Source organism: Trichosurus vulpecula, chromosome 6 (assembly GCF_011100635.1).
Source record: "Trichosurus vulpecula isolate mTriVul1 chromosome 6, mTriVul1.pri, whole genome shotgun sequence".
NCBI classification, from domain to species: Eukaryota; Metazoa; Chordata; class Mammalia; order Diprotodontia; family Phalangeridae; genus Trichosurus; species Trichosurus vulpecula.
In genome coordinates, this window is record NC_050578.1 from 254,674,938 (window position 1) to 254,702,000 (window position 27,063).

At 39.6% G+C, this 27,063-nt stretch overlaps 1 protein-coding gene across 2 annotated transcripts in view; it reads left to right on the forward strand.

The window, feature by feature from the left end:
• TTC17 (tetratricopeptide repeat domain 17) overlaps positions 1 to 27,063 on the forward strand; it is a 114,713-nt gene that overhangs the window by 22,750 nt on the left and 64,900 nt on the right. For both annotated transcript variants that reach the window (XM_036763170.1, XM_036763169.1), the window contains exons 2-11: positions 7,141 to 7,230; positions 9,705 to 9,874; positions 11,273 to 11,384; positions 11,628 to 11,759; positions 13,896 to 14,005; positions 15,357 to 15,501; positions 16,034 to 16,173; positions 17,948 to 18,108; positions 19,884 to 19,996; positions 24,256 to 24,402. In XM_036763170.1, coding sequence (XP_036619065.1) covers positions 7,141 to 7,230; positions 9,705 to 9,874; positions 11,273 to 11,384; positions 11,628 to 11,759; positions 13,896 to 14,005; positions 15,357 to 15,501; positions 16,034 to 16,173; positions 17,948 to 18,108; positions 19,884 to 19,996; positions 24,256 to 24,402 — 1,320 coding nt within the window. The remainder of the gene's footprint in view (positions 1 to 7,140; positions 7,231 to 9,704; positions 9,875 to 11,272; positions 11,385 to 11,627; positions 11,760 to 13,895; positions 14,006 to 15,356; positions 15,502 to 16,033; positions 16,174 to 17,947; positions 18,109 to 19,883; positions 19,997 to 24,255; positions 24,403 to 27,063) is intronic.

Below are 27,063 nucleotides of genomic sequence, written 5' to 3' on the forward strand. Positions count from 1 at the left end.
TCATTCCCAGTTCTTCAGGTTAAGTATTCCTTACTCCCTCAAACAGCCTTGGTGTGGTAGGTCTCACCACTCCTCTAGACTTATTTCATCCTGTGAATGTCACTTTTAAAAGACAGTGCACAGAACCGAACACAGTATTCAAGGTGTCCTGACCAAAGCAGCCTATGAACAAATTAGATTTTTTGGCAGCCATGTCACATTGTTGGCACATAGTGAATTTTGGTTTGATGGAAAAAACATAATTTGGATTCATTTTAGATTTGTCATCATTTACAGGAGGAGGAATTGAGTTTCACGTAAGTTAATTGATTGGCCCAGGGTCACATGATCAACTCAAGTCAATAAGCATTTATTAAGTGCTTACTATGTGCTGGGCACTGCACTGAGCACTGGGAATACAATTACAAGCCAAAATACAGTCTCTGCCCTCAAGGGGCTTACTGGATATGGGAGAAGACAATACATAAAAAGGAAACTACGTTTTATGGTGGCTAAGAATTGGAAATTGAAGGGATGTCCATCAACTGGGGAATAGTTAAACAGGCTGTGGTATATGATTGTGATGGAGTATTATTATGCTATAAGAAATGACAAGCACAATGATTTCAGAAAAACCTGGAAAGACTTACGGGAACTGATGAAAAAGGAAGTGAACAGAACCACAAGAACATTGCACACAGTAACAGCAGTATTCTATAATGAAGTGCTGTGAATGACTTAGCTACTCTCAGCAGTACAGCGATCTAAGACAATCCCAAAGGAATAATGATAAAGCATACTATCCACCTCCAGAGAAAAAACTAATATTGTCTGAATATAGACCGAAACATGCTATTTTTCACTTTCTTTCTTTCATTCTTTTTCTTTTATTGAACTCTTCTTGTACAAAATGACTAATATAGAAATGTTTACATCACTGCACATGTATAACCTGTATCTGATTGCTCACTGTCTTTTGAAGGGGGAGGGAGGAATAGAATTTGGAACTCACAACTTTTTAAAAAAACACCAAATGTTAAAAAAATTATTTTAACATATAATTGGAGAAAAAATAAAATTTTTTTTAAAAGGAAGCTGAAAAGGTATAAGAGGTGGAGAGAGATGAAGGTACCTAGTGTGAGGGGCATTGTAGAGAAAGTCTGGGAGTCAGGGCTGCAGAGGAGTGCATTCTGGGAAAGGAATGAAGACCTGGTTGTCTAGGCCTCCTCAGTGGAAATTCTGGGAGGAACTTGCAATCAGAAGTCAAAGCCACAGGGTTGGGAACACTCTGAAAGTGTTAAGATCAGGGGTTAGAGTGAGCTTCCAGAATTAAGAGGTTTTCTGTACCATTTTAGAGAAAATCCAGGAATCAAATCCAGGTCTTCCTAGCCCTGAGTAAAGGCATTATTTTTCTCCTTTGGTGGCTATATAGACAATAATTAGAACTCTTTTATCTCAGACATTATAGTATAATATCTGACATTATTCCCATTGATATTAGCTGGTGAGTCTCAAGATGGCAAAGTAAACAAGTTTCATCTGATCTTCCTACCTCCCTTTCTATGTTCCTCTCAGACCTCCTAATTGTCCCCCTTCCATGTCCAAAGCCTCACCATGGTCCTTCTTACCAGAGCCTGGCTTCCTCTTATATATAATTTCATGTCAAATAAGTGACTGCCCATCATGACCTTTTTATGGCATTTTGTGTTTTAAAAGATCTTATTGGCCCAACTTAATTTCTTATTAGTGGAATGTATGAAAGACCTTTTTGGACCCAGGGACCTTTGGGATGTCTCAAACAGCTCTGTGCTCCCGAGATGCCCACTTGCAGCAGTGTGGTATGGTAGCAAGAGCCCTGGTTTTGGAGTCAGAAGACAAATGTTCATAGCAGCTAGGAGACCTTGAGGAATTTTTATCATTTCTAAAATGGATCAGTTGCACTCAGTGATCTCTGAGGTTTTTTTCAATTGAAAGTGCCCATGTTTCTAAACTTGACACCTCCCTCCTTCCGAAAGGTTATTAGCCCCTTGCTTACATCGTTTGCCACATGACCTCTTGATAATGTGCCTGGGATGTTTTATCTCCATCAGCAGGACAGTTCTTGGGAACAGTTTTTAGAAAAAGCAGTACTACTGGCTCTTTCCTCATCAGCAAGGGTATTTTTTCTCCTGGTAGTGTCTCATTGTCAGTAAATAATGTCCCAGTATAACTTTATCAGGCTAGGTCTTCTCTGTTCGAGCCTGCCATCTGATAACCCTGAGGCTGTTCTTTTCAAACCGAGGTTCAGTCCTGAGGCCCCCGTTGTGATTATGTCAGCTGTTGCTTTATCTGAACACAACTCCAGAGTTCTGGGTTCCTGATCAAATCTGGTGGAACTTGGGGTTCCCCAGAGCCTTAAAGGGAACTGTGCCAGCTCAGCTGTCTGTGCAGCTTGCATACTTTAGGGAAAGCATTCTGAAGAATTTACACCTGCCAACTTGACAGCTGCCAAGCACCAAATACCATTGTAGCAACTGTTGGCTCTGTCAAATGCAGGAGTCCTATTGCTTCTCTAATCACTCTTCCCAAATTAGTTAGCTTGCCTCTAAGAGTCAGCTCTGAGAACAGGTAGCAGATTCAGAAGCACACTGTGTACTTGGGGGTAGATGTAGCAGGAAGCCGCCTTTGGCAGTGAGTGTGCAATCAAAGTATTGAAGAGTTTAAATGGCCCACACTGACTACGCTAGCAGTCAGAACTCCTATGATTCGCTTTAAATGCCCCCTGCCTCTCTAGCACTTTGTAAATACACCTCTCTCCGATGCTTTCTGTTGTTGCCCATCAGTGATTTGTACTTTATCCCATTGATACCTGAGCAGACACGTGAGCTTCAGGCCGTTGTTGGCTTGCAGACTCCAAAGCCTGAGTTTTACACCTCTAAGCTAAAGTTGAGGTTTAGCATCATTTTGGGTTGCTCTTTTCTCTGCTTCATTAAGGAATACTGAGAAAATGCTGGAGAAAGTACAATCTGTTCTGTGTACAATGAACTCATCTTAGTTTTTCTCATAGTTCTGCACATGTGACTTTTTTTTTTATGAAACTTGAACTTGCTTTTTTGCCTTCTGGATTGTGAAATACGTGGCAGTGAGGTGTAGGCAGTAACATAGAGCAACTTTCCAAGCTGCTTAGGCACAGTAGTTTTTCCTGCCTTAGCCACATTAGAGTAGAGAAGTCCTGGGAGTCATGTGGGAGCAGCTGCAGCATCAGGTCTTTCAGTACAAACCTGGCTTTTTTACCCCAAGCCTTGAGGTGTTTGCATGTTTAATAAATGTGGGAAAGGCTAAAAAAAAGTACACCAAAGAGACCCAAAGAATTCAGTATTTAAAGTGCTTTTTAAAACTTTGAGCTAAATTTCCATGTGAATTTCTTTATAATTGTGGGGACAGGGAAAAATTTGGCACCTTAAAAAGTAAAGCCTTTGGTCATAGTCTTTGAGGAAATTATTTTTTTTTCTTTTTTATGATATGAACTATTATTCTTATAGATAAATTTTACTTTGTAATAATCCTTTTCAGTAGACATAATACCTTCCTTTATTAGGTAAAGCAGCCTATAATGATTGCAACCTATACATATGTAAATTTCTGCATTTATAGTTTATCATTTTTTTAACAGAAAGGAAGTGTATTTTAATCCTAAATGGAACCAATGTTGGCCATTGTACTCGACCAAATTTCTTTTTTCTTTCAGTATTATCTTCATTGATATTACTGTCATTGTTGTAGGTAATATTCTTTTGGTTCTGCTTTCTTTGCTCAGCATCAAGTTATCCAGTGTTTCTCTGAATTCTTTGTTGTCATCATTAGTTATAGTGCAATAATCTATTATATTAATATCCTACAATTCGCCCAGACATTCACCAGGCATTGGGCACATGATTTGTTTCTAGCTATTTGCTCTATCAAATAGTGCTGCTGTGAATATTGTGGTAATTGTTTTTTAGTGGTATCTGACCCTTTGTGACCCCATTTAGGGTTTTCTTGGTAAAGATACCGGAGTGGTTTGCCAATTCCTTTTCCAGCTCATTTTACAGATGAAGACCTAAGGCAAGCTGTTGTGATTTACACAGGGTCACACAACTAGTGTGTCTGAAGTATCTGAAGCCAGATTTGATCTCAGGAAAATGAGTCTTCCTAACTTCCAGCCCAGTTCTCTATCTGCTGTGCCATCTGGTTGTCATTTTAGTATATATAAAACCTTTATTTCTATCATTGACCTATTTGAGGTATAAAATATCCCATAGTGAAATCACTAGATCAAAGGGTATGAACAGTTTAGTAACTTTTCTTGAATAATTCCAAAAGGTTTTCCAGATGCAGTTAGACCAGGAAGTGTAGTCTGGAAATATGAGTGAAAGTTCATTGGCAGAGGCATATGTTCTCTCTAGGAGGTCCTCATGGTAGTAGGATGAGCTAAGGAAAGTTCCTATGGCATGAGTAGAGGCAGATGTTCCAGTGCTACTTCAATGATTGAATATGCCTTCTCTTCAGAAAAAAAACTTCGGGTGTGGATGTTGCTAACTTGTGTCTTTAACATCTAAGTAAGGAGAGAAAACCAGAGTCCAAGTAGTGTGCAGCTCCATAGGGGCACCAGCTGCAGCACGTACTCCCACACTTAGCCCTAAGTCAGTGAATGAACTTAGCTTAAAATTTGAAAAACTTTGCTTTGGTTTTGTCATATATGTCCTAGAGGACTAAGTAATGGAATTTTCTTCTGACTCTGTTTATTCTGTAACCTCATTCAGATTTATCTTAAAACTCCTGTCACCCCTAATTTTAGACAAGAGGATATGAAATAAAACAGTAAGTCTCAAGATCAGTTATTGTATTATGTCATTGATTCATGGTTTCAACAAATCTCCTTTAAATGTTGTGGTTTGTTGAGGTTTTTCATTTCCATAGAATCATAGCAGCACAGCATTGAAAGGCCCTTAGAGGCTTTCTCATCCAATTTCTGCACTGCAGCATCGATCTCCTTGGTACCCCCAAGGCAGGCAGGCACTTTATTGGAAGAGAACCTTTAAGGATTTTGTACTCCCTATAACTTTTAGTCAGTTATGTGACTGTAAAGATATGTCATCTGTGGTAGAATGTTGCTTATGAAAGACTACCTTTCTCATGTCTTTTTCAAGAACAACCTCATTACAGATATAAATTATCCTTACATTATCAGATTTTTCTAGAGCTTTGAAAGTAGGCACATGTGTCAGTTATTGAAGTCTTTTGTCAGTTGTCTTTTTTTTTTAGTAACAATATCATTTTTTTTTCTAAGCATGTAGTATTATCCCCTCTTCCAACTATTTTGAGAATCTGGCCTTTAAAACCTACAGAAGCCTGTCACTTCTACCCTGGGTTGTCTTAGTGGAACTTGGTCCCATCCAACTACTCTTCCTGCCTTTTCCCCTCTGCTGTTTATATTTCCTCATGTAGCCAATCAAAGGCTGTGATTTTACATTCAAAATATGGTGGCCTCCCTATCACTGATGAAGAAAATAGAAAATCGAACAGATTTCTTCCACTTGTTTTGCCTGTTATTCTCCTAGGTTACCATAAATGATCTGGGCTAATTGTGTTTCTCGCTGAATTTTTTGTAAACCCATTTTTCTCTCCATGGCTTCTCACTGTTCTAAAAGCCAGTATTATTCCTCTTCCCTTCTCATTCTCCATGAGATTTAACAGATGAGTTTACATTTTAAAGTGATGGTGTCCATGACTCTTATATCTCTCTGCTTGGCAAGAAAATCATGTGTTTTCTGGATGAGTAGATTTTTCTAGGCTCTTTTGGCCTTCTTGTGACTATTTATAGGAGTGAAAGTTAGGAAACCATGATAATCTATCAATGTCTGTTTCTTTATCCATTTCCTATATGTTAGCATCAGCAGTTTAAGACTGGTTAGAACTGTTTCAATTGAACAGCAGGTCTTCTCATTTTTATTCTTTTAATATGAGTATGACTTTAATCTTTTCTTTAACAAGTTTGTTGTCTGTACACACAAAGTTAATTTGGATGTTAACTCACATCTGTAACCAGGCTATTGCCTGTTAACATGACAAAAATGAAATTTACTGTGCTCATCATATCTACTGCCTCTTAACTCTCTCTGAAGAAAATATCTGTGGCATTAAGCCTTTGGCTATTTTTGTTTCTTAATGCTGTGCTGTATTTTCCAACATATTTTTAGCCATCTTGGCCTATGCCCACCTTTGCAGTGACATTATCATGTTCTATGTATATGTTTACATATTTGGTGATTTAATTTGAAGAGTCTTATTGAGGTCTTAGAAATATTCTTTCTGCTCATCTGCTGCAACAGATCTTGGTCCATAACCTGCAATTATTTTTATGATATTCTTTTTCTTTGTGCTCAGTTCATGGCAAAAGAAAGTGACTGAATGTTCCATGGAATTTTTTTTTTTGCCTTTGCACAAAGAGTAAAACCAACTCTACCACGTCCTTTATTTGTGTCTCCAAGGAGAACCTGAAAGTCATGCTTCTCTTTTACTTCAACTTCTTTGTCTTATGGTTTCACTGACAGGTATTGTCAATATTGATCTAATTTAGTTGCTCCAGTAATATGTTCACTTATTGGTCACTAGAAGAGGATCTTACTTTTAGAATAGCAATATCTAAGATAATGTTAGTCTCAGCGCTGTGATGCCTGGCAGTTTCTATCAGTGCCATAGAGAAGAGGTCCTTTGTATTGTTGTACTTGATTTATTCCATATGATGCTTTGGCCAAAGAATTTGTCACTCGAGTGATGAGCCTTTCTATACTAAGTAAATCCTCAGGAAACATACACAGTCTGTTGCCAGAACCCTATTCAAAACCTTTCCACTGTGGTAGAAATCTGCCTGAATTTATGCTCTGTTGCTATCTGCTGCAATCACTCCTGCTTACCTCCACAGCAAAATCACAGTTTGACTCATCCCTTCTGCTGTATTGCTTGCCATTCCCACTCGTAAAAAAAAAAAATTACTAAAGAATGGGCATCTGTTGAATTGTTACCAGTGAGGCAAATCTAAGTACGTACAAATACTGGTTGAGTAAAAATTGTTTAATATTAAAAGATCATATACAAATTTTGCAGCACTCTGAACCTCTTTTCTTCCTTTATTTTTGGTAGGTGGATTCACCAATGAACCTGAAGCATCCCCATGACTTGGTCATATTAATGAGACAAGAAACAACAGTTAACTACCTCAGAGAACTAGAGGTCAGTATGGATGGAGCAGATAGTTAATCAGAGGCTAGAACCTGTTCCTTATAAAGGTTGCATCTTGTTTTCTGAAGAGATCTTAGACCACTCGCTTTAGCCTAGGGCTCCTGCTCAGAATAATGTTTTTTTTTTTTTAATGCATAAAGTAAAGTGCATAGGATTACAAAAGAAACCAAGTGTGTTGAAATACAGTTATCCAAAAAAAAAAACTTTTTTTTTTTTAAGTTCATGAACTCCAGGTTAAGACCCTACTATAAACAAAGGTGAAAAGGTAGGAGGGAAAGGGGAGAAAGGGAGTTAATTTAATAATACAAAACCCAATCTGAGAAATACTAAAAAGACAGCATGTTATAATAACCCAAGGTTAGGAAACCTAGGTTTTGTACCTGACTTGTTCAATGATTCACTATAACTTTGAAGTAGTCACTTATTGTCTCCACACTTGAGTTTCTCCATTGATGTCAGGAATGTCCACGTGTTTGCAACCTTTGTACTTCACTAGGGTAGCATTAAGTTTAGTGAGAAAATGCTTATAAAGATCTCTTTGGAAGAGAGGTATTGTAGAAGTATGAGAGATCACTCATTTTAAATTCTGAAATACCAACCAACGTTTTGTCATTTATGAAGATCTGTTATGAGGTAAAGTCATTCTTTGGGAAAATACTTTGCACCCTGAAAATATGAAATTTATTGCTTTTGACAAAAAAGTCTGCCCTTTGCTCTTTAAGATCTCCTTTTTTAGCTAACTTTGGACTAAACTTTCTGAAATTTTATTTGCTATGAGCTGATTTTGTTTCATAGTACCAGTATAATATCAGGTTATTTTAAATAAGTTTCTGGTAAACATCCAAATTTATCAGTCAACAAGCATATTTATTAAGTGCTTACTGTTTGCCAAGCACCCGGATAAGCGCTAGGACTACAAAGGAAGGCAAGCACAGTGTCCTTTCCTCCAAGGCATTCCCATTTTAATATTTAATGTAAATAACTAGGTACATCCAATATCTATGCCGAGTAGATGGAAGCTACTCTAAATGGGAGCAGCCAGCTTGTGAAGGGCTTTAAATGCAGGACTTTATATGTGATCTTGGAGGTGATATGGAGTTGGGTTGGGGAGATGCAGGGGACGAAGTGGGGGAGTGGATCACATGTCAGATCTGTGCTTTAGGTTTGGCAAGCTGAGTGAAGGATGGTTTAGAGAGGGGAGAGACTTGAGGCAGGAGACCATTTAAAAGCTATTGCAATAGTCCAGGTGAGAGATGTTGAGGATCTATTCTAGGAGGGCAGCTATGGGAATGGAGAAAAGGGGGTATGTATTCGAGATGTTGTGGAGGTAGCAACAAGATTGAAATCTGTGGAGTTAGAGGGAGGAAGAGTCAAGGAGTCAAGGGTGACCCCAAGCTTTCCAGCCTGGGAGGAGGATGGTGCCTTTGACAGTCAGAGGAAAGTTAGGAAATAAATTTGACTTCAGGTTTTAAGGGAGGAACATGAAGGTACAGAAAAAAAAAAAACTTAGAAACCAAGCAAATCTGGTGGAGACCGGAGTGCTATTGGAGCATTTTGGAGCTACAAAAAGATAATCTTATCGCAGACTCAAAGAGGGCAGCAGCCTAAGATCTGGAACTGGGATCTTTGAAGGCACAGGCTGTCATTCCTTGTCCTCTACATTATCTCACTGATTTTTATGAAATGCCTGATTTTGAGTGCAGAAATATGTAACCAGGGGGAAGGGGGAGGAGGAAAGGAAGCTCCGACTTGACGGTATTGTCATATATATTGGTTGTATACAAAACCATGAATACTTTTTCATTTCTTAGGAAAAAAGGTTTTTGTTTTAGGACTTTTCAGCTTTTTCAGAATTTCTGTGCACAAAGAAGAAACATTTCTAACCCTTCCCTGAAATAAAGCCCTTTTTTGCATAGCTATTCACCTGTTGCCACCATCCCTTATAAAGTATGTGATAATACTCGTTTTTAAAGTCTATGCGGACTGCTTTATTTGTAGTTAATGGATTTCTTAAATTTTTTTTGCCTTGAATCAAGATCTGTTTCATCTAGTGTATCTGTCCTATCTTTGAGCACAGGGCATTCAGCAAGATCATGCCACTTAGGAATCTATCATAGAATAAGGGTGTGTGTGTGGGTGTGTGGGTGTGTCTGTGTGCACACACACATGTGCTTGCATGTACACATGCAGTGTAGCTGTACATGCACATTTTATACAATTATTGCTGCCCTCCCCCATCATTTTCTAGAATTTGTTCTTGATTTAGCAATCAAAGAATAGCACTAATCATGGCATATATCTGCCTGAGGAAATCATTGTAGCTAAGTGCATTAAGAAACAGTAGCATTCACCAAGCAAATGTGGTAAGTGAAAATGTTACCTTCTCCTTATTTTGGTCCATTGTACTGTGCTGGTGGTGTACAAACTGAATACATTCCATTTCTATTTTCATTTCATTTCAACAGAAGCAATTGGTAGCTCAAAAAATTCACATAGAAGAAAATGAAGACAGAGATACAGGCCTGGAGCAAAGGCATAATAAAGAAGATCCAGACTGCATAAAAGCCAAGGTGCCCCTTGGGGATCTGGACCTGTATGATGGCACATATATCACCTTGGAGAGCAAAGATGTCAGGTAATGAGTTACCCATCCAGCTTGGAGAGCAAATGTTAAGAGATATACATTCCATCGCAGAAAGTAACAGTTTCATTAGAAATCATCATAACCTTATTTAAGTCACAGCTTTTTACTCTCACTGAAATTTGGAAAACTTAAAAATAACACATTAAATCACAGATTACAGTGACACTGTAATTGTGCCAGACCAGTTTCTTACACAATACCATAATGCTAGGTGACCTCCCCTTTTCCCCATTCTTGGCTTCAGTCATTTTTCTCCTCAAGCAGTATAATGATTTGCTCATAGCCTAAAGTGATAGCTTCTCCTAAAACGAAGCTATTCATCTATATATAGTAAGAGCTCTTAACCGTTTTTCTGTCATGGACCCCTTTAACAGACAGTGGTGAAGTCCATGGGCCCCTTCATGGAATAATGTTTTTAAATACTTAAAATATAATACCTAAGTTTATACATGAAACCAATTATGAAAATGTTTATCAAAAAAATTTTTAATTCGCAGATCTCAAGACCCCTTGATCTTGTTTTAGTTGACATGAAAGATTTTTTTGGATGACTAGGTATCTTCTTTGACCAAGTTCAAATCATCAGTTTTGCTTTTACCTTTGGGGCTGGTCAGAATTTAATTTAGGGATATCACACTATGCAGGTAATTTACATGAAATCGATCTGTAGCTTATATGTACTGCTATTTCTGTTGTCCTTACTATCCTCAACAAGTTTTATTGAGTGCCGGTGGCATTTGAGGTATTGGCGTCACTGCCGGTTTCCAGAGGTTTAGTTAGCACAGGAGCCAGTATGAGAGGGGGAGAAAGAGTGCAATGCAGTGGTCATTCTTGGTCTGGGAGAACACATCTCTCTTCTTTTGGTGGGGAAATGAGGAACAACAGGAACGCAAGGACATATCACCATCAGAAGCAGGCACTGTGTCGGCTTGAGGTGTGGGGAATGAATTGCAGTGTGCGGTGGATATGCACAAGTGACTGTGATATTAAAACGAAATGTATCAGTAAAGCTTATTGTAAAATAAAGTCAGCCTTTCTCCAAAGCTATAGCCAGCAAATCTTGTTGGATTTTTCACTCAGTATTGCTCATGTGGAAAGGATCATTTAAGTTTAGCCATTAAACATTCGGAATAACGGTTGCTGGTGTTCCTTCCTTCAAATATTATTTTTTGCCATCCTTAGCTCATCACCTTTATTTTAGACTCTCAGTCTTTGATCCTAAGAACAGCTGTGTTGTTAGAAAGGCAGGAATGTTGACATACTGATTAGAAGGTTGACATGTTCTAAGGTTGTAACTCAACTAAGGAGAAAGGTCAGCTGGCACAAATTCTTTGGTGTGCTTTTAACAAGGGCATCCCAGATCATTTGACACATGCTTTTTTATTCCAGCCCCGAAGACTATATAGACACAGAGTCTCCTGTTCCTCCAGATCTTAAGAAACCAGATTGTACAAAAATTCTAGAGCTTCCATACAGCATCCATGCTTTTCAGCACTTACGAGTAAGTAGAAAATGGCAAGAGCTTTTCTGTCCAGTTCTTATTCAACCAGGCCCATTGCTTGAAAAAAAAATTCACATCATATTTCAGATTTCATTTTTCCCATTTCCAAAACAATTTTATGTAACTTTCCTGTATTTAAAAATACCTCCACCATATATGCTAGAATTTTTAAAAAGCAATAGCTTTTATATTGCTTGCTTTTTTTTAATGTATGTTGTAATCCTTTCCTTTCCTCTTTTACAGGGTGTACAAGAAAGAGTTAATCTTTCTGCCCCTCTCCTGCCTAAAGAGGATCCAATCTTCACTTACTTATCCAGACGATTGGGAAGGAGTATAGAAGACATAGGTCACCGCATCCATGAAGGGCTAATGAAGGTGGGAGTTCCCACCCAATTACTTTAGACCCCAAAAGACCAACCCTCTGCACAATTACCTTTCAACTAGTGGTATTGCTGTTCTGGAAAATAGTTGTTTCACTTCTGTTTGTGTGAAGATAATTGTTAATGTTGCCTGTGTAGATATTGAGCCTATGAATAATGGGAAAAAACATTTTGATAGCAGAGGTTTAGTTTAGCACAGATGGCATTGGAAGGTGGAGAAGACAGTTTTATTTGAGTTTCTTGAATGGGTGCCCATAAAACAAAATAGTTTTGTTGCAGTCAGTAATATGACTTACAGTTTAGATCTTCAATTGGGAAGACAAAAGAATTTTTCATTTTTCATATTCCTGCACATGAGGAGTAGTAATATGAATATCTTGAATTAGAACAAACTCTATTAATTGCTCCTGGTTTTTGTGTGTGAGAACTACTTTTAAAGAAAAAAGTAAGATAGGCCTCAGTTATTTATATGTAGCATTCAAGAAAACATGGATATTTGATGAAATCCTCCAGTATAGAGGGGCCAAAAGAAATTTTATTTGACTTTGAAATGCATTATATGATTGCTTTTGTAACAGATTCAACTTCCTAATTATGTTTTTCTGTAGCTAATGTTAAAATTAGTTTGCATTCCATGAAGACACACCAGGTATTGGCAGGAGCCCAGAAATGTGATGGGTAATGAGAGGAAATTGGCCCAGAATTGAAAATATTTCTCAGATGATCGCATGTGTATAACTGAGTGGACTATTTATATTAGCCTTGCAAATTAGCCTAAGCATATGTAAACTTATATGCCCAAGACTGAAAGAACTAGTCTGGGTCCAAAGCAAATCAGTTTTCAAATGTCTGGGAAACTTTTAATGTAAAATGAAGCTGGTTGCATTTCTTTAAACAAATGATACCCATTCTTATCAGGTATATCGTTCTAACATTAGCCCATTTTGGAAGAAACTGTTGGAAAATCTAAATGATAATTTTTAGAATTTTTTTTTAAAAATTATTAAAAAATTATTTAAAAAATTATCTTTTTTGCCTACCTAGACCAATACAACAATGACAGTTCAGACAGGGAGAGGAAGGAGGGAGGGAGGGAAAGAAAGAAAGAGAGGGGGTGAGAGAGAAAGAGAGAGAGAGAGAGCGCTGAACAGTGTGAACACATATATGGGACTTTCTAATATTAAGCTGAATGTAGGTTTATATTACTTTTCTCCTATTTTGTGGGGTAAGAAATGGATGAAAATCAGATATGGTCTATGAACCCATGGTTTTATTGATTTGGAGGAAAATAAGGGCATTGATAAAGAGGCTAGGAACGAAACTGTGTTAAGTGTCAGCTCTATAAATATAATTTTTCTTGACCAAAAGTCTTTATTCTTTACCAAACCATGCATGTCCCAAAGGTATGCTAGGTGTCTCTGTATGTAGATTTATTAAGACAATGAATCCATTAGACTTGCATCATTTAGTGTTTTGAATCTCAAATAGTTGGTGTTCTAAAATCAGAAAAGCCAGCTGGCTTTTGATGAGCTTTTTTGAACCGGCTTAGTTCCACTGAAATGCTATGTCTCTCACTAAGCTTCAAAGATATATTTTAAGTGAGTCAAAAAGTTTGAATTAGACTCTAAACCTACCTCTGATGAAATTGTTTCTTTAACTGAAAATTAAAATCAATATGCATTTCTTAAGCCCCTAAATCTGTGCTTGGCACTTTGCTAAGCACTAGGGATACAAAGATGAATATGAGACAATGCTTCCCTTAAGACACTTTCATTCCAGTGGTGACAGTACATTCCAATACAGTTGGGCACCATATTTTGTTGAAACCCCGAGACTCACATCTTAATTCAGGTTCAGTATAAATCATAAATTTCACTTATTTGAGTCCATAATGTTCACCCACCCTTTTAGAGATCAGGAATGTTTCTTGGCAGATCTAGTCCATATGCTGTCTACTCTATTTTTATGGCATATAGTGTTAATTAGTCTTTCTATTGTCAGCCTTGACTAATTTGCCTTGCATGGCACTTCATTAAACCCCTGTGTGTTGTGGGTAGTAGTTTAGCGTGTTGTAAGCTGAAACGTATCGTGCTATGTACCTTAATTTTACTTTCATTTACTTGCTTTCTAGAACTCTTCTTCCTGGGTACTGTATAACCTGGCCTCATTTTACTGGCGAATAAAGAACGTGCCCTATCAGGTAGTGGAATGTGCGATGCGAGCGCTCCACTTTTCTTCCAGGTAATTTACCTCCCTCTGCCTCCCCATTAATCAAGACTAGCAAAGAAATAATATATAATAAATCACAAGGCAGTATCCCTCCAGAGTGTTTGAGTGAGCAGAAGTACATGATGGAAAGTTCAGAATGGTGTGCAAACATTCCCTTTTGATTTCCAAAGGAAAGATGTACACAGTGCAGAATCTTTCTCCTTAGACCAAGCTTTGTCTATCCAGGGGTCCTGGCAGCCATCCTGGGGAAATCATGATCAGGCTATCAAGTTAAATTTCTCCTCAAGCAGGTAATCCATAGCACATTTTTTTTAACACCATAAAATGTGACTGCACCTCCTGGTGGGTGATTCTGAATTTTTCGCCATTCCATTTAGCAAACTTAAATCCTTGCTAAATGCAAAGCACCAGGTTCTGGGGGAGATGCAGAGCTGAATAAGCTCTTGTCCCTGCTTTGAGGAACTTCTAACCTAGGAAACCAAAGCCATTGGAGGTGATGCCAAAGTCTGAAACCAGAGATCATTTTAAAGGATCATAACCCTCCCTCTATTAACCTGTATAACCTTTAAAAATAACCCCCTAGAACAAGTTCGTTCTCTGTGTTCCTTCTCTAGCCTGGGAAATAAACAGAGTGTCAGGAGGAAGTCTGTACTTTCATGTTATTGACAGCAGAAGTTCAAAATCTGGCTTGAGTTTTTGCAGTTATTATCATAAGCACACCAGCAAAAGATTACAGGATCACACGAATATCCAAATCTGAAGTAATCCTGCTCTCCTTACCAAGAGTAGAGTTGTTTTGAGTTCAGGGCAGGGGGTGAGGGGGAGTTTTTCCCCCTATTAAAACACACTAGGGTTTTTCTCTTAAAAGACACTTTACTATTTGTTGGAAATAACACAACTAAGGCAGTAATCCAGACCTGACATGTTGCACTGTATCCTGCCAACCTAAATGTTCTGGAATGACGTTTCTGAGCTTTATTAGGACACATTTGGGAACATCATGGAGGTCTGAGTCTTGATTCTGCCCTTTACTGGCTGTAGGACCAAGTCACTGAGCCTCTCTGAATCCCAGCTTTACGATGTGTGAGCTTGGGGTAGGGGATGCCCAGTGACATCTGCATTGTGTACTTCCCAGAGCTGTTAGGGGCAAGTGATGGAACGTTTTAAATTATAAAGTCCAGTTTCAATTTGAGCCAGTGTCCTCATTAGCATCACGGTCTTTGCTGGTGTCTTTGGCTGGTAAGAGACTCTGCCTATAGAAGATGGGTTATCTTCTTCCTTGGTCTAATTGGTTGCCTTGTTTGCTTTCCATGTCCATCATGGATGTTTGCTCCCCTCATATCATCTGTTTCTTCTCTTTCAGGCACAATAAAGATGTTGCTTTGGTGAACCTGGCAAATGTTTTACATAGGGCCCACTTCTCTGCGGACGCTGCTATTGTGGTGCATGCAGCTCTGGACGAGAGCGACTTCTTTACCAGCTATTACACTTTGGGCAATATCTATGCAGTAAATACAACTTTTTAATTCATGAACAAAAGCTGTCATTTTTTTTCCTAGTAATATGTCATCTCTCTCCCTCCCTAATTCTTTTCCACCCTATTATATCCCCCCTGCCATACACACACACACACACACACACACACACACACACACGCACGCACACACACTACACACACTACACACGCACACACGATGGGTAGGAGAACAGAGATCTTGTTATTTTCAAATGCTCAGCGTATGAATGTATAATGGCTATTTTAATTAAGTAGATTAAATTCCATCTCTTTAAACCACCCCCATCAAAAAAATTTGGTAAGATTAAGGTCACATCTCTTAGAATAGTAGCACCTTCCAGCTGACCCACCAGATGAAACATGGTTACTTCAAGTTGAGGAGACTAGTTACTCATCAGCACAGTGATCTTCACAAACTATAGACATTTTTATTAATCATTTGAAGTTTGGGTAAATTGGGCCATGTCTAACCTAGGTTTTCTGTTTTGTTTTTTTTGTGTGTATGTTTTTCTCTTGCTCTTCAGATGCTTGGGGAATACAACCACTCTGTGCTCTGTTACGATCATGCTTTGCAGGCCAAACCTGGGTTCGAACAAGCTATAAAGAGGAAGCACGCTGTCCTATGTCAACAGAAACTTGAGCAGAAATTGGAGGCTCAGCATAGGTAACCTGGAGCAACAGACTTACTGTGGGATGTCACTAACACTGTGAAACACTACCTCGGGACACTAAATACAAGGGTTATGAGACCAGTGTATATTAATGTCAATTGGAAGGGAATTTTAAAAAAATCTTGTTCTTTCGTTCCTTTCTTCTCCTTCCTTTCCCCCAAAGACTCCAGATGGTTTAACATAATTCAAGAGAGGTAATTATGTCATATCTCTTGTATGAAGTTGTCTGGGGAGACATAGCTTGACCTACAACATGTCTAAACTTCTGTTGTAACAAATGGGTGGATATAGGAGGATTTTGTGTTTTTCCATCCAAATTCATGAAATTATGCCTCACCTGGGCTGTGTACACAAACTTAAAGAGCAGCATAGGCCCCATGGGGGAGCCATGGATCCAATGTAGACTGACCTTGATGCTTTTCAGTCAAATGTTGTTATTAAGAATAGCAAAGAATACAATTTAAGAATTTGATTTCCGTTAAACCCCGGGGAGGCCTCTGAAGAAAGCAGATTGGAGAAAAGGGGGGGACATAATTAAATTCAACTGTATGGGCCTTCAGCAGTTTCTGGTACATTTCTGGATCACATTACTGGTCAGAGCTTCCCTTCTTTATCACAAGAGTGGGCTTCTTCACAAAGTTCACTCTTAAAAGCAAAATTTATGGGACATGTAATATGTGAATTGGGACAGTGGAAGCTTAGGCTGAAAACTAACAATATCACCGTCTCTCAGAGTTTATGTACATTTGGTCTATGGTGGGGGTGGGGTAGGTCAGAGTGATAGACTAGACAGAGTATTGGCATGAGATCGAGACACTGGGATTGGAAAGTCCTCTCTACCATCAGCTGTCCATGTGACTGTGATCAAGACATATAACTTTCCCTTCTTTTTCTTCATTTATAACATGGAGGTAAGAATACCTGTTCTTCTTGTCACGTGGGGCTGTTGAGAGAAGCAAATATATTGAGAATGACAAATAAGGACAAATGAAGGGCATTTGTATATTTTATAATCTCGTACATCACAATCCAGCCCTCCACTGCCTTCCTGCTTCCATGCCTCAGAGTGGCGTAGAGGTACCCATGCCCATGAGGCTTAAGTTGGAGCCAGTCCTCCCTAAAGATGGACAGCTTTGGGGATAGGCTGAATATCTTCTATGCAAAGACCAACCTAGCTGCTACTTTCAGATGGTCTCATCACCAGAGTAGTTGCAAAGTGATACTTCCTTGGCCAAAGTAGCTCTTGCAAACTGTTCTTACATCCTAGATAAGTTGCAGCCTTCCCTGTGGAGCCTGTCCTCCTTCCCCCCAGATCTCTGATCCCTGAAGTGGTAGGTAATGATTAGATCATTGCATCATAGAATAAGAAGGAACAGTGGAAGTGAATGGAGATTTTGTGGACAAGGAGAGTTGCTGGGGCTCGTGATCTGCAGGTCTGCATTATCATGTATTATTTAGAGTAGATTGTCTCAGAAACCCAGTATATACCATGCAATAGACATTGTGTGTGTCTGAGAAACTCAGTCTTCATCCTGTGTTTCTGCTGCTGCTGCCCATTTGGCCAAAGAATGGCTGGCCTTTTAGTTTTCCATTATCATGGTAATTTCAATATAAAGGTTACATTTTAAAATCAGAATTTTTAAAAGCCAATGAATTTTTCTGATAACTGGGAACTATTGGCATTTAATTGGAGGTGGGGGGAAGCCTTGAGGGGGAAACCACTTTATGAAGCTCTATAACTTTTTCCTGATATAAAAACTTTTAAAGATCTCTCCAGCGCACCTTGAATGAGCTCAAAGAGTACCAGAAGCAACATGACCACTACCTGAGGCAGCAAGAAATCCTAGAGAAGCACAAGCTGATTCAGGAAGAGCAAATCTTAAGGAACATCATCCATGAGACTCAGATAGCAAAAGAAGCCCAGTTAGGTAAGCTTGGATTCGACACAATTGCTCAAACTAGGTTTGACCTAGGAACAAACTCCTTTTGAGTGGCTACCAGATACCTCCCAGTGAGGGTGTTAGCAAACAGAATTTACTTAACTCTTCCTTTTGTTGATTCATGTTGAAATAAAAACCTTTGTCTACTAGAAGCTGATGCTATGACACCTGATTGATTCCCTCAGATGAGTGTCTTGTGGCCAGATAGCAAAGCCAAAGGAGTACTCCTCCAACAAAACTTGAGTATCAGTGACCTAGGACCACCTGGGTCTCTTCTCTGGACACGTCCCTCACCAGAGTGTAGGGATGTCTTGGACTATATGACGCAGACCTTCTCCTGGCCAGAGGGCAATCACATCCGGCCTAACTGATCCAAGGGATCTCCATCCCCTGAGGTTCTAATGAAACCTAAGGTTCCAAATCTGGTTGCTCAGTACCCTAGAATAATTGAGAATCCCTGTTGGCCTGCTTACCTCGAAGCTGTCCCCACCCCACTCTGTCTTCCACACGGCTGTCCAAGTGATTGTCCAAAAGCACAGATCTGGCAATGTTACTCTACTACCTCTTTCTTCTGGGTTCAGATTGCTTACCCTTCACAAACTAGCACTAACCACCCTTCCAGACCTCTTAGAGAACAGTCCCTTTTACACATTCTGGCCCAGTCACGCTGGCTTTCTTGCTGTTTCTCACACATTACTCTCTACCGTCTATCTCCATTTTTTCTTAAAAACATACTCTCCCCAAAGCCTAGGATAAATTCCCTCCTCATCCCAATACTTAGCATCCGTGGTTTCCTTCCAAGCTCCTCTGATGTGGTACCTCCTACATGAGGCCCTTCTTTATTCTCCCCGGTTCCTAGGGGTGTTCTACATTGTGCCCCCCCCCATTATCTTGTGTCTATTTTGTGTCTATTGTTTACAGCCTTATGTATGCATGTGTCGTCTCCCTCAGTAGACTGTGCGCTCCATAAGAGCAGCATCTGTGGCAGTTTACACTTTGTACCCTCTAGGCCAAGCACAGGGCCTGTCACATACAGAGCACAAACAAAACTGTAGAGACTGATTATGGCGGAGCCCCTGGACTCCTTTCCCTTCAGAACTGCTTCGGACTGCACACCGGCCTGGTTACTGCAGTTTACATGTATACATTCAAACAATATTGCCAGTAACTTTTTTTTCCTTTGAATTCCTGGATTATGGACAGTTGGACAAAAGTAAGAGGATTCAAGGACATTCTGTGCTTAATCCAAAGCAGCTGGTTGGAAACCTGAGGTCAGATACCACCTGAGATTCTTACTCATTGTGTGACCGTTTAAACTCTCTCAGACTCGCTTTCCTCATCAGTAAAAGGGGGATAATAATAAATGCACCTAATTTGTAGGATCGTTGTGAGCATCAAATGAGACAGTGCTTTGCAAGCCTCAAAGTATCATGTAGATGCTAACTATTATTTGTATAATTCATACTTAAATATAGTTAGGACACCCCTGGTTTAACTCTAGTGTTTCCGAGTGGTCATTTTGCCTTGTAAGATCTTTCAAATGGAGAAATATGTAAAGAAAATGCCAGGCAATGAATTATCCAGTCTTGTAGTATCATTGACTCACAGGGTTTTAGGGCTGTCAGGGATCATCTGATGCAAGCCTCTCATTTTTCAAATGAGAAAACTGAGGCCCAGAGCCGTTAACTACCTCCAACTAAGAATGTTTTCTCTGTTACTGACCTTTTTTTTTTTTCATTTGTGGCCTTACTTTCCCCTCCCAGGGAATCATCAGATATGTCGTCTGGGCAACCAGCAGCATAGCTTACATTGCCAGTGGGACCAACCTGTCCGCTACCATCGTGGAGATATCTTTGAAAATGTAGACTCTGTTCAGGTGTGTTCCTTCTCAGTCTCTTCACTACTTCTGAGCTTCCTGCATTTGACAGCACCATTCCTTTCATGCTTTCCATATAGCTCAGTTGGAATTTGTTCATCTCTGAAGTTTAGAGCAGTTTTAGTAACATCTTCAGCAGATTTTGATTATTCGTTATGACTTCTGAAGCCAAATATTATTGGACCGCAGTGACCCATATTACCTCTTTGCAGCCTGCAAATTCACTACAGTCGTGCTTTCTCGTGATCACCTTCATTCTTTATTTCATCCTTGTCTCCTTTCTCGTGAGCACAGGATGGGAGTCAAGATTGGGATGTTATTTGTTTTAAAGTCCCCATCTTCCATTCTTAATCTGGCAAATTAAGCATTATCGATTACAAACTTGAAAAGGGAACTAGTTGCCATTAAGCCTGTTTTCTGAATTCATCAGCCATCAAAGTCATTTGTTTTGTTGCTACAGCCCCAAAAGCCAACAAAATCATTACCACCATCAGTCAACATTTATTCAACATCTGTGTGCAAGGCATTGTCTTTGACGCTAAAGATATATCGAGAAGAATGAGCAATCCCCTGCCTCGTGGAATTTACAGCCTAATTAATTGGAAAAACAGAATCTAGTTAATATTGCAGACAGAAGGAAGCTGCTAAATAGAAGTATGGTTCACAGTTTCTTCTCAGAGAGGCAAATAAAAGAGTAGGTAGCATTCGTTTAGTTGTGTGTCCAGTGGCAGAAGTAATTACTAGTGCTTTCAGTCATCCCATGCTGCAGTGGTAGTGATGAGCACTTGAAAAAGACCACTATGAAAATCAGTGTAGCTTCTGGTCCAACATCTGGTACAGAGCATAAGGATTTCGAGAAATTTCATGAAGAATTCAATTAGACTGCAAATCAAACCAACACATGCTTTAAAACTCAGTGTTTTCAATGTTAAAGTGGCTCTAAGGCAAGGTAGAGAAAAAATCCACAAGTATATTTTTTAAATGGGATTCAGGAGTAAGAAACAATCATGGTCAAGGGCTTCTAGATTATACACAAAGCATCAAGCATATATGATGCATGTTCTCTCCAAAAAGCAAGTTGAGAGAAGCTAGACTTGGCAAGCACCAAAAATTAAACTGAATTATTAGACAGGAAAGCACTGGGTAGGAGTCATTTGCAAGTTTGACTTGCACTGTCAATGTCAGACCAGTGACATTAGTAAGACTTAATGGCTGATTCAAGAATATAAGAAGAAGAGATGCAGCACAGTTGAGGCAACTGTCTAATCTGATCTCTTTAAACCAGGTATTGAAGCAAAACATTCGGAGATAAATTGACATTGGCAAAGATTATCACTATTTCCTAAGGAAGTTTCATTGATACAAATCAGTTATCTCAATAGAGGATGACAAAGGGCAGCACTGATTTCGAACATGAAGTTCATGAAGTCTTGGAGTGGGTGAGAGAAGATCAGTAAGGACCATCAGCTCAAATACGGTGAAAAGCAGTGGAGGGAGAAGCAAGTTTTCAGAAAGCTTGGTGAAAGACATAATTAGGCAATCATCCTGAACACACTTTTAAGGCTGGAACTAGAAGAAACAAGAAAAATGGAAAAGATTTGCACAGATTTCTATAGTGAATTCTTTTTTCCTTCACTGGCAGTGGATCTGCCATATTTAGTCCCTTAACTTCACAGCTTATGTGTTATATAAGCAAGTGGAAATTGCACTTGGGAGGAAAATTCAAAAGGAGTAGTTGGACTAGACCAAGTATGCACAGGGGTTCTCTGCTGGGAGCTTTGTAGTTGTGAGTATGTCAAGGAATTGATTTTAAAGCCGTGTGATTGAAAAGAGAATTCAAAGGTTTGGGAAATATCTTAAGTCTTCTTATTATGAAAAAAGGTGAGGAAGGGTAGGGCAAAGATACATACCAATAATCCCATCTCTATAGACATGGAGGGTTTGCTTGGTGAAAATGTGAGAAGAGTATAGGTGGTCTTTGACAAGTCAGCTCACACCTTTATCACCCGTTGACTGGAAGGTGAGCAATCACACCTGCTGTTGACTGTAAAAAAGTATTTCCTTCAGAAGACCAAGACAGTGTCTCATAGGCTGTCCTCCAAGCATCATATCTCCCATGAGAGTGTCAGAATCACGCAATATTCCTTAAAAGGTAAAACCAGAGCTAACTTGGATCCCCTGGATATTAATATTAAGAAAGGAAAACGTGTTTGCCACTTTCATGGATAGCCAGCATAGAGGCAAAATGGAACAAGGATTCCCAGTAGACAGTGAGGCCCTCTGGATACTCTTGTTGGTGAATAAAATTGTGCTGACTGTATTAGACTCTGAAGTATTGCATGACCTCCTAAATGAGATTCATAATCACTCAAAAAATTTTAGCTTAGCTATGCAGACAGAAAAACCAAGTGGATGAAGAATGCATATTGTTTAGACTATAATATGCAATTGGATGGGCAGCCATTCAACAGGCCTAGATGCTGCCCGTGACAGTGAGCTGGGCCTAATCCCACAGGTGAAGGAGAGCAGGCTGTCCTGCCTTGAGGACATTTTGGTTTGGTTTTAATGATCCCCAGCTTCTCCAGGAAACAAAGGCTCATCTTTTGTAAGAGTATTCTTCTGGTTAGGGTTTGTGACTGTGAATAAACCGCAATCTGTGAAGAATTAAAGTTGAGGTAGATAGTCAGTCTACATAGCGCATCTCCTTTGACGCATGCCTATCAATCTGGGCTGTCGGTGCAGCATGGGGCGGAAGACATTAAAGCAAAGGGTCTCCTGGAGGGCTAGAGAAAGGCTCACAGTGCCCGTGCCCAGAATGATGTGAGACTGGAAGAGGAGGTGTGTTTGTCTTAAAGCGAGAGAGGAGGATACCTGAGGAAGAACCCTGGGACTCTGATGGCATCCACATGGTGTCACTCTTAACACTCTAGGAAGGAGCTTAGCATTTGGGGGGACTCCATGTTGAGTATTTCTGGGAGTACAGGGACAAGAGTCACACAGAATGAGAAGGTGTAGCTAGGCTGCAGTTTGTACCTATGGAGGGGACGCTCACATTAATGAGATCCCTGCTTCACAAAGGCATGAACACAGGCAAAGTGGGGAATGAAATCCTAGGCTCTCAAGAAGGGGAAGAGGCCTTAAAAGCGACTTTGTCTAACCTCAGTCTAATATTCCTGGCAAGCCATCATCTACCCATGTTTCCGTAATTGACCAAGTCTCCCATTTAGCTAGAGACTGGATGTGATGGAGACTTAGTCATAGAAAAGAGGCAGAAGAGAAGGACAGCTGTACCCTGTTTTTCTCTTACCCTTTGGCAAGGCTGATTGGAAATTGACTAAAATTAGGATCTATACTTTCTGTGCATCACTCCTAAGAAATAGCCCAAAGGAAGCAATTTGCACCATTCATTCACTATATTTGTTGAATCTAGTTTCTCACAGTTTTCATGTTTACTCACTTCAACGGTCCCTTTTGAACCTTAGTCATGGCCTGTGAAAATCTCTCCACCTCTGTGAAGATACATACACCTATGTGGATTTTGTAAATACATTTTTACTGATATCTTTATTTTTTGTTTCTCCTTGCCAGAGAGCCATCCCTCAATATAAAAATGAAAAAGGTGGGGGGTGGGGGGAGGGACATCTCAATAAAACCAGCTAATACATTGGAAGACCACTGTGTCCTGGTTTTCAGACCCCTCTGGGAGATGCCCTCTCATAGCTCATCTTTGGAGCAAAATTTGGTCTTACAGTTTCACAGTATTCCATTTCAATTATTTTGTTTGTTTTTTCCTTCTACATAGTAGTCGTTGTATATATTGTTTTCCTAGTTCACTTCATTTTGCATCAGCTCATATAAATCTCCCCATGCTTTACTACATTTTCCATATGTATTGTTTCTTATAGCACAATGATATTTTATTACATTTATCCCATTGCTATATTTAATACATTATTATAACCTATTTAGTCATTCCTGAATCAATGGGTATCTAATTTATTTCCAGGTCTTTGCTGCTACTGTAAAAAGTTTTGGCTATAGATATTCGATTGTATTTAGGACTGTTCTTTGAGGCATATGTGTTGTATTAGAATCTCTGAGTCAAAAGGTATGGACACTTTAGTCACTTTCTTTACATAATTCCACATTGTTTTCCAGAAGGTTTGGGCCAATTCACAGCTCTCCAAACAGTGCATTAGTGTCCTGTCTTTTCATAACCCTTCTTTTGTTTTGATTTAATGTCTTATTTTATTCTCCAGTTTGGTGAAGATTCGTCAACTTCCAGCATGATGTCTGTGAATTTAGATCTTCATGAAAATCAGAGTGAACTCAGCCATTCCTCCAAGTCTTCCCCTGTGCCCCATTCTGTTCTCTGGGTTTGGGGCATGGAATCAGATGCATATAGGGTAAGTACAGAGGATACCTCTCTTCTCAAAGCAGCATTATTTAACTACTGACATTCAATACAGTTCAATAAAACACACCTGCATTGTCTTCTGCTAGCCATATAAGATTAAAAAGAAAAAACCCACAGTCACTGTCCTTAGCATCAGAGTCTTGGTGGAGGACAAGTGAAATAAGTCCAATATATAAATAAATATGATACAATACATACTAGAGAAAGTGGTAGGAGAAATCTGATGAAGGAGAGATAGACCACTTACTTTTTATAGAAGAGTTTGTACTTTTGATTCTGGAAGGATGAAGATTTTTAAAAATTGATGCCTTTTGATTTTCATATCACATTTCCCGTGTCTAAATATATTCCTCCCCCATCCACACAAGGAGCCATCTCTTGTAACAAAGATTAAAAGAAGTAAAAAAACAAACAAACCCCAACTCAGCAAAATCAACTAATATATCAACCATGTCTGACAGTATAGATGCAACATTCTATACAATGATCTCCCACCTAGAGGTGTATTTTTTCTCATTTTACTCTTATTGTTATTAATATGTGTTTTTACATCACCGTCAGTTGTAAACACATCCCTCCCCTCTCCCCATCCCAGGGGAGGCAAAGTTTTGTTGTTTTGTTGTGATTTGGGTTTTGGGAGGGGAAGCAATTTGACCTAACCAAGTCATTACATCATTCATGTCTGATAATCTCTGTGACATACCTCACCCATAGTCCCCCACTTCTGCAAAGAGGGGAGACAGTACATTTTCTCAACTCTTCTTGGTTAATTTTGATTATTATTATACAGAATTCTTTTTAATCATCATTTGCAATGTTTTCTTTTTTCTGCCTACTTCCATTGCTTCTCTCAATTCTTTATATTCATTGTTTTTTACAGTGCAGGATTCTTTCACATTTATGTACCACAGTTCCTAGTTGATGGATACCTATTTTATTTTAAGTTCTTTGCTGCTACAAAATGTGCTGCAGTTAATATTTTGGCACATATGGGACCCTTCTGTCTTCTCCCTCCTTGGGAGATGTGCCTAGCAATTATCTTTGAGTTCAAAGGGTATGTCTGTTTCAGTCATTTTGTTGAACATAATTTCAGATTGCTTTCCAGAGTAGTTGGACCAGTTCACAGGTACACCAACCATGGAGAGCCTGGCAAGAGAAAGGTTTTTAAGTCAGAGATATTAAAGGGAATGTGTTCCTAGCATTGGGGAGGAACAGTGAGTGTTTGAGGGAGGCAGCCTGTACAAACATATGGAACGTGGAAAAGGGACCGTACAAGCTGGGGTTGGTGGCACACTTCTGGGGAAGCTGAGGATGGTGAATCTTGAGCTCAGGACTTCTGGGCTGTAGCAGGCTAAGCTGATTGGATGTCCACAGTAAGTGCAGCATTAATATGTATGATAAGCCCCCAGGAACAATGAGAGAGAGGAGATGGGACCACCAGGTTGTTTAAGGAAGGGCCAAGGGACCCAAGTTGGAAAATGGAGCAGGTCAAAGCTCTTGTGCCATTCAGAGTGGTACTGGGCCTATTAGTGGCACCTCTGCTTCCAGCTGGGCAAAATAGGGAGACCAGAGACAGACAGACAGAAAAAAAGAGAGGCAGAGGGAACTGCAGGATGACAGGAGGGATCCATGATCCACTTTGGTTGGCATATAGGGATTTAAAGGAGAGGAATGTGGACTAAGGTTACCAAGGCTGATTAAAGCCAGATTGTGGAAAGCCTCAAGTAGTAGGCTAATAAGGTTCTGTAGAGCCATAGATCTTTGGAAAGGAGGCTGATATTGTCAGAACTGGCAGATGTGTAAGGTATGGTTCAGAAAAGGGAGAGACTAGAGTCAGACCATTTATGGGGCTATTTACAACAGTCCAGGTGATATGGAAAATCTTGCCTTAACCTCAGTGACCAAGAGGAGGATATTATCATCAACAGACATAGGAAAATGGGGAGGGAGCATGTGTGTTTGGGGCCGAGAGATAAACAGTACCGTTTTGGACATGTTGAGTTTGAGTGATCAGCAGGACAGAGTTATCCAGGCAGAGACATCTGGAAGACTTAGAACAATGGGCCTGGAGCTCAGAAGGTTTCTTTGCCGGTGCATAGTCAGCCTTGGGAACTGGGTGCACAGAGGTGCAGATACTTCCACTGAAGCCATGGCAGTAGATGAAATCAGAGGAAGGGCCCATGTATAAAACTGAGAACAGAACCTTAAGGAACATCTACACGTGGGCACAGGAAGAGGAAAATAAACCAGCCAAGACCAGCAGGGGTCAGACAGAAGGAAGAGCCAAAGGGAGCGACATTATCAAGGCTGAGGAGAAAGTATCATCAAAGAATAAGTGGATAAGTGCTACGTGAAAAGCCCTTAGTATCATCAGTCATTTGCCAGTGACCTTGGCCCAGTACTTAGCTCTGCATCCTCTAAGCCCTCAAAAGTATGTGGGGAGGGTTATAGAACATGAATTTGTTCTGTTACCATAGATACAGAAACATCAAAATGACTCAGTCAGAAACATGTGTTCCTCCCCTCCCCTTGCTGTCCATGGCCATTTCGTGGCATAGGAAATACTAATGATGCCAGCCCTCATTTACTTATGTAGCACTTTGAAATTTGCCAAGTCCTTGATGTGCATTTACCCATTTGATTGACAATG